General features: G+C 28.3%; 1 protein-coding gene across 1 annotated transcript; it reads right to left on the bottom strand.

The window, feature by feature from the left end:
* On the bottom strand, positions 1 to 1,931 carry LOC105136330 (peroxiredoxin Q, chloroplastic). Its single transcript, XM_011041625.1, has 4 exons — positions 1,580 to 1,931; positions 1,361 to 1,498; positions 758 to 847; positions 1 to 452 (listed from the first exon to the last, which is right to left on the bottom strand). The coding sequence occupies exons 1-4, from the start codon at positions 1,772 to 1,774 to the stop codon at positions 234 to 236; spliced, it is 642 nt and encodes a 213-aa protein (XP_011039927.1). The 5' UTR covers positions 1,775 to 1,931; the 3' UTR covers positions 1 to 233.
* Between the last annotated feature and the right edge of the window lie 11,332 nt (positions 1,932 to 13,263).

Raw genomic sequence — 13,263 nt, 5'->3', positions numbered from 1 at the left:
TTGAATCCATATGTAATTTCATTATGCTACGACAACCGACATTTTAGCAAGTATTCATAACAAAAGACAAGGAAAAAAAGAGTATTTCTGTTACACGAAACAAAGGGTCCAAACCCAGATAATAACTAGTAATTACAAGGGATTGGATACAGCAAGAATTATTCATACCTTCAAGAAATAGAATAATGGGGGAAAAGGTGGAGACGAGAGCAAGACAACATAGAATGGATGGTTCAAAGGCTTTGAAGTAGTTTCAGGGTTTCATCAATATGCTTTTCAGGTTGGAACTGATTGTTGTAGATGAGTTGGACCACCCCTTTCTTGTCCAGAACATATGTCTGTCTCCCAGGTAAGGTCCCGAACAGGTCTGCTGGCACTCCCCACTCTTTCCTTATCTTGTTACCTTCGTCGCTCAGCAATGTAAATGGAAGTCTGTATTTTTTGGCAAATGCCTATAGTCATCGCACCATTTGTTAGCACAATGTCATTCAAGAAATTTGTTCTGCATTTTGAAATTGCACAACTCACAGATGCATCTAGCATTTCATATATGATAGTAAATAGACACGCATAACTAATTTACGACTGATTAATCAAATTGTTGGAGTATGGGTAAAATTATTCAGGAAAAGTAAATTTCTCAGCTTTAGCATTAATTTGCTCAGTAAATATGTCATCCTTGTGAGTGTTGAAACGGAAAGAGAAATAAGATCTTTTATATTAACCTGCTCTGGGATAAAAGGAAGCTTGGTTTTACCTTGTGCGATGATGAGTCATCACCACTAATTCCAACAACCTCAGCGCCTGCTTTCTTGAACTTCTCATAAGAATCTCTAAAAGCACAGGCCTGCAAAATACTTCATTTTTTATATATAAATTCACTACCTAAAGATGCCTGTAATTGATGAACATACCAACTTAGCTCTCTTCTCATCAATTTATAGTAATCAGGTTTTTTTCGTAGTGAAAACTCCTAAGCAAAACCTTCCTACATTAACGATGGCCTTTGAAGTAATTGGGGAGCCACACACACACACACACACACAATTGCAAATTTATTAATAGATAGTGCTTTCTAAAGTAATAAAATGGATCACCAAACTTCCTGGGCAGTGGCTGCTGAACATGTTTTATAAATGTAATGGAAAAAAGTTAAAGATTCTCTTGGTCTAGTGGCAGTCCTAGAAACCAAACTTTCTTATAGCAGAATTAGCATATTCTAATCAAGCTCACAGTGACACCTTGTGATGATACTCAAAATGCAATTATAATCCTTTATCTTGCCTACATTATCTTAACTTTGGGTGGTCTCCCCATGAAAAAAAAATGAAAGCTTTTGACGTGACAGGGATTTAGTCACCTGTTTGGTGCACCCAGGGGTTTCATCTGCAGGGTAAAAGTAGACAACCACAGGCTTCCCTTTGAATTTGGAGAGGGACAAAGTCTTTCCATCCTGATCTTTCAAAGTGAAGGATGGAGGCACCTGTCCTTTGTTTACCTAAAGACACAGGAAATAACCAATCAATCAACAAATGAATGCTATAAAAGCACACAGTTTCCATCGTGGAGCAAAATGTACCTTGGCAAAAATGGTATTCTTCACCGAAGAAGAAGATGGGATTGAAAGAGAAGTAGAATGGGAGAACTTGAGGCCATAGAACTGTGACTGCGATGACTTGGAGAGAATTGGGAGGTTTTGAGAAGATGAGGTTATGGGTTTAAGAGTGGGAAGCAAAGAGGGCAGAGAGTGTTTAGGGAGAGAAATGGAAGCCATTTCGACAAGGATAAGGAAACAACAGTAGCAACCAAAGTGTGAAATTTTTTTGGTTTCAATTATCTTACATGTGCACAGTAGTGGAGGAAGATAAGGAGATGAAGTCGCTGATTGGGGGAGGGGTAGAGAGAAGATGGGGATGGATTGGGTTCTTGGCGTGGACAATTGCTGGCCCCAACCTTTAATGGCTACTGGGCTCCCCTGACCATCCCTGATTCTCCGTATTCTTACAAATTTACGGGGCTACAGATTTGCAATGTTCATCAGTGTTTATTTAATTGCCATTTATTTGATTTGGTGCACTATTGCCACGATGGAAACCTACAAAATCTCCGCTCCAAATGCAAATTTTCCATGTTTTTTTTTTAATAATTTTTAAAAAATTATTTTTCAAACTTTTCTGTATTTATTTATTATTAAAAAAATTAATTAATAAAAAATATTTTCTGATCAACAGAAAACACTTTCCAGTTAACGAAAAACACTTTCTTGTCAACAAAAAATATTTTTCGGTCAAAGAAAAATTTGGCTTAGTTTTCAGGAAAGTGTTTTTCTTTTTAGCTATGTTTATTTTCCGGAAAGTGATTTACAGAAAAACATTTTCCAAACTTTCTTGTGTTTATTTTCTAGAAAGTGGTTTATGGGAAATCACTTTCTAAAATTTCTTGTGTTTGTTTGTCGTTAGGAAAGTTGGTAAATGAAAAACATTTTCCAGAATTTTTTTTTTCAATTTTATTATTATTCAACTTTTTTAATTTGTAAGATTTGTTCCTCATTATTTTAATAAACTTGAGAAAAATAAAACATTAATAAATTATTTTCCAGTTCATTTTTCATAACATAACCAAACACTGGAAAGTATTTTCTAGTTCATTTTCCATAACACTACCAAACATCAGAAAGTAATTTACTTTTCAGGAATTTATTTTCCCCGGAATTCACTTTCCAAAAAAAAACAATTTTCCTGCAAACAAACGGAGCCTTAAAGAGTTCAAATTTCAAACTCGTTTCAAATCGGCTTAGGATCTCAAGGGATGATTGGTGCGGGATATTGCCCAATTACTCCTACCTTAGGTTATCAATTTTGTTTATTCCTGTTTTAAATCATCCGTATACCTTTTTCAGTTTAAAATATAAAATAAATTAGAAAATATTTTATCTCACTTAAAATTCCAGTTTTTTCAAGAAATTCTGCTCAAATTCTAGTTAGAATGTTCTAGTTTTGTTCTGTTCCGTTCAAATAATTTTTTTTATTTTTTTAAATAACATTCAATTTTATTGTATCTATCATATCTCTCAATCCGACTGTTATTTTAAATTGAAATTTTACAAAAAGTTTCCTAACATATTAGTATATCTTAGTTTAAAATGTTAGAGCAATTAGAGATTAGAAAGGTCTCGTGAGACTGTTGATGATATTTTTATAATTTTGTTCAAATTCATAATTTTATTCAGAAAAGTCATTTTATTGTGTCCTTTTATTAGATTAACTTTTTTCTCAATTTTATTATTTAATAATGAGTTTATTTGGAATTGAGTTTTATAATTTCTATTTAAGTTAGTTTATTAAAAAAAGATGGCATCTTAATTTTTTTAGTTAAACTATATTTATATCAATTATTTATGTTATTTTTGGACTTATCGAGTTGATCAGGTCATACCGGTTCAACTCTCACTTTTTTTTATCTTTGTTGAAAATTTGTTGCATAATTTCAAATTAATTTATCTTTGGTTTTGAATTAAAATTATGTTTATTAAATCAATATTTTGAATTGTGTATGTGTTTGTGTGTGTATGAATAGTATAACAACAACACGCTAAAATGCTCCAAGACCAAAACATATTATTCTAATTGAAAAAACAGAAATAGAATTGAAAACCTTGCTTCCTACAAGGTATTCTAGAAGGAAAGAAAATTATTGTTTTTAAATCCTAAAAATCTAACATTCTTTAGACATCAATGGTTATTCAACCATAGGTGGAATAATGTTTTTCAGTAAAAAATATAAATTTTATTCTACAAGTCTTTTAATAGCAAATGCAAAAAAAAATGTTGAAATATGAAAATTAAAAATAATAAATAAGAAATTTTAAAAATAAAAAAATGGGATAATTGAGGTTAACCTATCAAACTTGCAAATCGAGTCATGAAATTAATTAAATTTAACATTTTATTTATTTTAATTTTTTTTTCATTTAATTATATGTCAACTAGGTGCACTGGATTTTTTTATATCAAATACCATTTTTATATATATAAAAAAACAAGGTAATGCTTGGGACTAAAATATAAAAAAATAACCTTATTTTTTTAAAAGTTTGATAACAAAAAAAGGTTTTCTTTTAAAGTCAAATAAGAAAGACCTTAAAAAAATGATGAAATGCTTTTTTTTTTTTTTTTAATGTTAAGGGATTAAAAACACATCAATTTAAAAAATTAAAAAAAAACAAACATATACACTAAATTAGATAATATTCTATAAAACAAATATAAAATATTATTTAAAAAAAAACCAAAATTAAAGGATGAAATTAGAAGAAAAAAATAAAAGGATAAAAAAATTAATAGACAAAAAAAAAAGCTTAGACATGTGGGCTTAATTTGGAAGGCCAATATGTCTAGGCTTAAAAAGCTTAAGTACATGGTCTTATAGCTCAGACCCGCATGTCTGGGCTAAGTTAATTTTTTTAAGGGAAAATAAGTTGTCGTTCACCTTTATTTTTCTTTAAAAAAAAAACAAGCAAAGTGTTGCTTGTTATAACAATTGAAGTGTCGTCGGTTCCTTTGTACATTTTCAGCCATCATGGTGGATGGAAAATCAAGGAATATGTTTTTTACATGAAAACTTATTTTTCAACTTGTTTTGATCCAAACATCAACAAAACACTATAGATATCTTGGTAAACTTATCCATGGCTTAAAAATAATCCACAAACTTGAAATCAACCTGAAACCAAAAATATCTTCTAATGGCAGGTCACACCTAATTAAAAGAAGAACACTTTCTCTTTGTTACAGGTTATGCAACAAGAACATGAGCTCATCGATGTGGTATTGGATAATATAAGGAATTGATTAGACAGAAATAAAGTTATGCATACTAATTTTCAAAAGAGATGATCCTAGAAGGGTTCCTAATGCAAGGCAATAAGAGATATTAAGGCTTTAAGTTAGGAATGCTTATGATAAAAAAAAAAAAACTTGTATAGGATTTATTAAGGCAAGCAAGGATGAACAACTTATAATGCTTATTAAAAAAAAATAAACTACTAGATAAATGAGAAGTTGCAGACTAATGTTAAAAGGATATAAAATGATTACATGGTGATTCAAAAACATCAAGTTTTAAAACTATAAGTAAAAAGGCTAAAAACTTATTGAGTTTTTGTGACTATTTAGAAAAAAAGAATGGGAAAGAGTTTGGATAAAAAACTATTGCTACAATAACAATTTCATGCCAAAACCTAGATCACACGCTAGAGGATAAAATGAAAATTAAGCATGAACTTCAAGAGGAGAGTAGTGATGATGTCTATAAAGTTAAAGATTGTAATGTAAAACAGGAGATAGGTTCTACAATTTATGATAATTCTGAAGTTCTTGAACTAAACAATAAAAGTGAAATAACCAACAAACTTGAAGAAGATACAAGAATAATGAATATAAAGTAGATCATTGCAATATGAGTTTGGAAAGCTTAGGTAAATAAAATTAAGATAATAATGAGAGTTAATTAGTTTCGTGGAACACATAAGCTACACTAGTTGATGACCACAAAAAAATAGTTCTTTCAATTGTTCTTATGAAATAATGTGAGATTTTTTTGGAGAGCTTTAAGATGAGATAAAATGATGTTATGGCTGAAAACCTTGGGATGAAAACAAAAAATGTTAAATTAGCTAAAATAAGAGAAAATAATGATTTGTTTGAGAGAAGGAACGAAAAGAGGGGTCACTTATGAAGAAAAAAGAGTATTGAAAAAACAAAGAAGCATGGGAGCTTTTATGCAAGAAAGAGTGTTGTTGAGAATGTTCTTTATACTAATAATTATAGCAAAATGATGTTTCTTTTTCTTTATTGCAAGATTACGAGGACGCATTACCCACTTATAGTGTTTGTATTATTACTTCAAGGATGAATCTTTTCAAGGAGAGAGAGAATAATGAGAAATAATAAGCATCACTAAAGAATCAATTAGGAGTTACAATTGAGCCAATTATAAGGTCTAAAACTAAGAAGATTCAAGAGAAGTCTATTGGGTTGATTCAAGATGTTTAGGTTAAAAATTTGAAATATACCAAACTAGACCTTTTGTGTACTATTTTGGTCATATCTTAAGCTACAAGTGGAATTTTATTGTGATTCTTATTAGGATAGAAACAAGACATCTCAAGTTTTTCAACCATATATAGTAGGCCTAGTAACTCATCCATATGAAAGAGAACAACATGTTTCAAGTCATGTTTAAAACTTGCTAACAAACAAGGAAAGTCAAAAAAAAAAAAAAGAAGATTGTTTTGCATATGATTTATGGATTCTTATAATACAGAGATTTAATTACATGTTGAATTCTTATTTTGCAAGATTTCTTTACTTTCCAAAAAGATTAATAAAGAAACAAATAATGATTCCTTATGCAATAATAATCCTTATTATTCAAGGAATAATGATGGTTTTGAGCTTGTTTTTCTTAATGCACAGTTTTAAGCTAATAAGCATAATATTTTATCTGATCATTTAATCAAATTGAAGTTTTAGTAGAAGATTATAAAGACCTTGTTTCCTATAGTTTTAAAATTTTATATCAATCAAATACTAGAAAGTCCTTATGATAAAGTCTAGACGCGCTAAAGTTATATTATTTTTCTAGTTGATTTATGATTTTATTTTATTTTTTTAGAATTCTTTTGTTATTTTTTCAGCATCTTTTATTATATTTTATCTAATATTAATAGGTTTATTTAACTTGTATTTAGGTTTTTCAGGACAGATGATTTATTTCAGAAATAATATTATATGTGTGCAAAGTTACAGATACTTATGATTCTTTATTGAACTCATCAAAACTTATCAAATAATTATGTATTTATAGCATGCATCATTATCTCTTTTGTTCTTAGTTTTTTTTTATAATCAAAGGGTCTTTCATCGATAACTTTGATTTACTGATTCAAGTAATTATTGCGTAGAGTTTTTTATCAATCTGATTCTTCTTTCTTAGGCTATGTTTTATCTTGTTTATGGGTTCAATGGTTCTTACATTCTAGATTCACATGAAAAATTGCATTTCCAACAATTATATTTTAGAAAGGCATCTAATGATCCACATACCTAATATCTCTTTAAATACTTTCATCTCATTCTTATCAACTAAACTATATGGATTGAGAAAATAATATTATTTTAATTTGAAAGTATTTTTATAATAAAAATTAAAAAACCTATAAAAAAATATAAAACGGAAAAACCTAAAAATATAACTTTTAAGATCTAAAGGTTGAAATAATTGTCATAAAACTTCATAAATAAAAATATGGCTATAAAAATGAAACAACTTTGTTACTCATTGATTTTTCAAATATTTCATTAGTTAACCTTATAAATAAAGCATATTTATGGTTTTTTTAAATTTTCTTGAGATGTCTCAACTCTTTAAATTTTTAGTTTGTTTGAATATTTATTAATTTTGTCCAAAAATAGCAAAAAAAAAAGTATATAAGAAAAGTATCAATATACAAGGGTATATGAAGGTGAAAACTTCATAAAAGGTATTTAAAATAATTCAATTAATATATAAGGATAAAAGGATACTGTTGTTACTCATTTTTGGGTCCCTACAAAAAAATAAAAAAAATACATATTAAAAAACTACTGTTGTTACTCATTTTTGGGTCCCTACAAAAAAAAAATACATATTAAAAAAATATATTCAGAAGAAATCAAAAAAATAATAGGAATGAGAAAATGGTGTTGAAACACCTATAAAATTGCTAGAAATTGGTTGAGGAGGTTAAAAAATACAAGAATTAAATTTGACAACATATTTTAATAATACAAGAATTAAATTTGACAACATATTTCAACTGATGAAAACCTTGTTGACAAAGAAAATTCAATTTAAGGAAAAAAAGTTCAAAATCAGAGGTTTATATACTCAATTAAATTTTATCACGGGTTTAATTGAGTTTATGGAGGGTTTGATTGAAATAAAATTGACTTTTATGTCAATTTAGGATTTTAGTGGAAAAAATTAAAGTTCTAGGGTCAAATTATAATTTTAGGAGTTCATTTGATCAAAATAAAGACTAAATTGAAGAAATTAGAAGTTTATTGATCAATTCAGGGTCAAATCACATGAATCTAGAATCAAGCACTGTCTTGTAAATAGCTCTAAAATCAAGGGATCCATTTATCATTTACTTGAGGGTCTTGATAATAAAATTGCAAAAACATCCAAGGATCAAATAAAAAATATTCTTTTTTGAATTTGAAAATGACATTGTTTTCATGACAACTGTTCATCACCTTTTTCATCCGCGAGGTTTCGACAGTAAATGAAATGAAGGGGCTAGCAATGGAGCCACTTCAATCTGGGGGCATGTTTCATGCCACCATGATGCACGCCGCCCATTACTTTGTTATTATCGTACATGTCTGTATCCTCTAGCTATAAAAGCTAGAGGAAAGATCGAATAGAGGGGGGAAATAAAAGGAGAAAAACAATGAGAATGGGAGAAAAAGAGAGAACATAAGGAGGAGAGAGATAGAGTATAGGGAGGAGAGAAAAAAAGGAGAGAAAAAAAAAACATAGAGAATAGAAGGAATAGAAGAGAGAATCCGAAGAAAAAAAAAGAGAGAGAAGCAAAGGAAAACAGGGTAGAACAGAGTAGAGAGAGAGAAGAGAAACAGAAGCAAAACAAACCGAAAAAAAAAGAAGACATGGAGAACAAAGGGTGACAAAAAGAAAAAAACAGGGAGAAAAGAGGAGATCCGGAAAAAAACTAAAAAAAACGAAGGGTGAGAGCTTCCATTTAATCAGCAGCACCTCACACCTTCATCACCATCATCTTCATCCTAAGCAGAGGAAGCACATAGGAACCAAAAAAAAGAAAACCAAATAAGCAAAAGGAGAAGATAGTGGAGCAACACACGTGCAGAGAATAAAAAAAAAAACTCAGAAAAAGAATCAAGACACGAATAGCCTATCAATAACACACCAGTGCATTCAACTTCGTCTTCTAGCGAGTCCTTTCTTCTCTTATTTGCATTATAATTCACATGTTACAGTAGTATATAAATTATAATTCACTTATTTCAGTAACAGGCGTGCGTGTGTACTACTCAACGGGGTCACTAGTTTGAACCAGTGACCAGGTTGGGCTGGCTCGGCCTAGCCCAACCACATGGCCTAACCATGTAAAAAACTAAAAATAGAATAAAAAACTGAAAATAAAAACAAAATTTTCTTTAAAAAAATTATTATTTTGAAAAATTTATGCTTTTATCACGTTTTTTTTTATCTATTTTGATTAATATCGATTTGTATTTTTATACTATAAAGATATAAATTCGATATTAAAATACCTAATTTCTATCAAAACATTGCAGAAACATATCTTGTTTTCTTGCATATGACCAAATCTAAAAAAAAATAAAAAATCATATCATATTTTCATATAAAGAAAATTTCAAAAAATATGTTTTAGCATGCATTTTAGTTTTAGTAACCAGTTTATTAAAGTTAAGAGAACTAGACCAATATTTTAAAAATTCAAAAAAAATTATTTTGTTTTCTTTTAGTATCTGGGGTTATGACTTATATGTAAAACGTATTCCGGATATTAAACTCTTTTATTGACGTTGGAATGATTAGGTTTTATTGGATAAGTTAATGATCTTTTTACTAAAGATGATTTTTCTTAAACCATAGACAGACCAACAACTAGAAAACATGACAAAACTTTAGATTTTATCAGATAATAAAACAATGTATCTTATCTTAGGTATGACATATTTAGGGTGCTAATACTTTTTCATTACGTAATCAGTTATCGTATCCGATCTCTGAGACTAATTAGGGTTCTTAATAACCAAAATACTAGGTGGTGACTCTCATTTTATTTAATTAATAAAAGACAAGAATTCCTTGTCTCCCAATACTTGACACATAGATGCACATACATTAAGAGAGTAGATATTTTCACCATGACGTCGCACATATGCGATAGATACATTGAATGAAACAAACCATTTACCCCTTTTTCAATCACATAAGATATTTGATTATTTTCTTTTTTATTTTGAAATTTTTTCAATTTTGAATTCCATTATTTCTTACAAGATACTCACTTGTTGTACTTTTATTGGTCAAAATTAACACATACACATACACACACATTATTCCTATAAATAAATAAAAAAAAACTAGTTATACTATAAGGTTAATTATAAAAGTTGTATAAACATAAAAACAACACAAAAAATAAAAAAATCAAAATTACAAATTATTAAGAAAATAAAAAATATGATGAATTACTTAATTCCAATCCTTATAAAAGCACCGCAACAAAACAAAATAGACAAGATTTATTATGGTGATTTTTATAAATAATGTTAAACTCTAAAAAGATAGGAAGTCTATAAGATTGCTATGAGTTCAAAGAATGGTGGAGTGAATACGAACATAAACAATAGGCAGTCATGATAATAGAATCAGATGTGGGCAACACTAATAAAGAATTATAGAAGAGCAAGCTCGAGTATAAAAATAAATTAAAACCAATAAAAATGGAAGCCCAATGCACATGTGTAAAAACAACGTGTTTTCGTATCACAAAATAGTAATGTCATTCAATCATAAATTGCAATGAAATAAATGAAGGTTTAATATTGTGAGAGTTCCACTACTCTTGATTCTAATATTATAATGCCTATCCATTATTTTTTGTATTAATTTCATCATTTTATATTTAATTTTTATTTTTACTATATCATTTCATTAAGATTTGATATTAATGGCATTAATCTTAGTGTTAAATATATAGAATAGTAATAGGTGTCCGATGCATCTTTTGTTATGAAAAAGTCTTGAAAATTTTTTTAAAAAAATTGACGGGTTAGAAAAAAAATTGTATATGACATGTTTCACTATCTTATACACTTAATGATGAGATATAAAGTTGTGAGCCTCAAACTTTAACTTTAAGACGTAACTAAGATAAGAAAATAAACATAAAAAGATGACATTAATCAAAGAAAAGTGAAAAATGGTAGATAAATATAAAAACCACAAGCATTAACCCATTAAATTATGTATAATCTTAGTATTTTAAATTGGAAAAAAAAAACATAGGTTAATTTAGACTTTCTTAATTATAACACATTATTATTATAAAGCACTTTAAGTCAGCCTCGTGAAAAAGACAAGTAATATCATTATTAACTCTATATGACTTCTTGAAATGATTGTATATGATGATACAAAAAAGACATGCATGACATCACCTACATCAACTCTTCAAATGGGTTGTCCTATACACTATTTTAGGCATATATCTCAATGTATTGTTTTTTAGTTTTAAAAAGTCAGAGTAATCACTACATGTCACCAACATGTCACCAACTGATGCACACTTGCATGCCTTTACATGTATAAATTCTCTATGTAGAGTAGAAACATCAACTCTCCACCAATGATACAACAAGCACCTCAAACCAATGATAAGCATCAATCTCTCTACCAATGGTACAATGAGAACCACAAACCAATGAAGAGAACCAACCTCTTTATCAATGTTTCATTTTTCATAACTTACCAAGATGTTACTCTCCATACCAATAAAGAGAACCAACCTCTTCATTAATGTTTTATTTTTCATAACTTACCAAGATGCTACTCTCTATTATTGCTTCACTTACCATGAGACACCTGCAACTTTAAGCATCATAAGGTATCTGCAACACCACTCTTTATGATTTATGAGATGACTAAAATCTATAAATTCTTTAGTCACTAGGTAAAAAATCCAAGCTAGACAAGTTATGTTACTGTATATGTCTTATAACCAATCAATTAGTTACACGTTTATTGTCTCTATTCATGTAAAATCATATTTATTATTAATAAAGATTTTTTTTATCTTTAATATTAATTTATATTTGATTAATGAGTCTAGAGTAAAGATAAATTTCTTGGAACAAAAACATTTTGCAAAGAAAATTATAAAATTATTATAATTATGAGATTTTTATTGGATCAAAGCATTGTTCTTAAAAATTCATGGTCAATGCTCTATTAAGACTAAACATTAATTAGAGTCATTGAGACTTATACATATTAATTATGTTCTTTTTTATATATAAAAAGAAGTAATTGTTCTCATGAGCTGAGTTATAAGAGATACATAAAACTAATATGTGAGTGTTTTTCAGATGACATGCATATTGAATTGACTTGCATGTGAATTTTATATAAAGAGATCGCATATGTCTATAGAAAGACTCACATAAAAGTTGTGTAAATTATCCTTAAATTTAAGATCACTAAGTTATCTTACATAGAAAATATTATAATTTGATCTTAACTACATGTTGTTTTAAATAAGGATAACAAATAAACACATATTGAGTATAACATGAACTACATGAAGGTATTTAAGTCATTATGAAAGGATTCACCACCCTAGGTAACTTAGAAAAAATATTCCATATGTTTTCAAATAGTATTGATTATGAAATTCTTGTGTAAAGTGGAATGAGATTTAAAAAGAGTTTAAAATTATATTCAAAGAATTAATGACTTTAATGTTAAGAAAAATATGATTTGATAGAGTACACACACTTTATGCTATAATGTCTAAATCAAAATATTCTTGATGAAAGGTGACATGATCAAAGAATTGATGTCTTCTCTCAAGTGTAGGAGTGTTGAAGTAATAAATAACTCGGCAAGATCAAGATCGAACCACAAGGAGGTCTACTATATAAATTACAAATAATATATATATATATATATATATAAAATAAAACAAATAATTTAAAAGGACTTTGAAAAGTAATATTAATATGAGGATTAAATAAGGATAAAACAATTATCAAGGTTAACGGATCTACTAATGGTATTTCAAATAAGTATAATACAAACTCTTTTCATTACTTGATTGTAAACAACACACAAAGGAGATTCAAATTGGTTTATAAATTATTAACATGATTACATTAATTATTTTATTCAAGTAATGCCAATACTTGTATATATTATCAGGTATTCATGGTGATAACTTATGTTAACAATAAATCAAGTTCCTTTCATAGCACATGTATTGGTTATACCATACAGTTGAGCTATGAAAGTGCTAAGTATTTGTTGTACTAAGGATTGTTCAACATAAATTTAGATTAACCATTTAATAATGAAGGTATTAAAAGTGAATAAGATAACAAATGCAAAACATGTTAGTATCAAACATTAAAGTCCATATTAAGTTTA

This window comes from Populus euphratica, unplaced genomic scaffold, assembly GCF_000495115.2.
Source record: "Populus euphratica unplaced genomic scaffold, PopEup_1.0 scaffold53.1, whole genome shotgun sequence".
NCBI classification, from domain to species: Eukaryota; Viridiplantae; Streptophyta; class Magnoliopsida; order Malpighiales; family Salicaceae; genus Populus; species Populus euphratica.
Note: the sequence above shows the minus strand (reverse complement) of the source record. Positions and strands in the feature narration are given on the sequence as shown.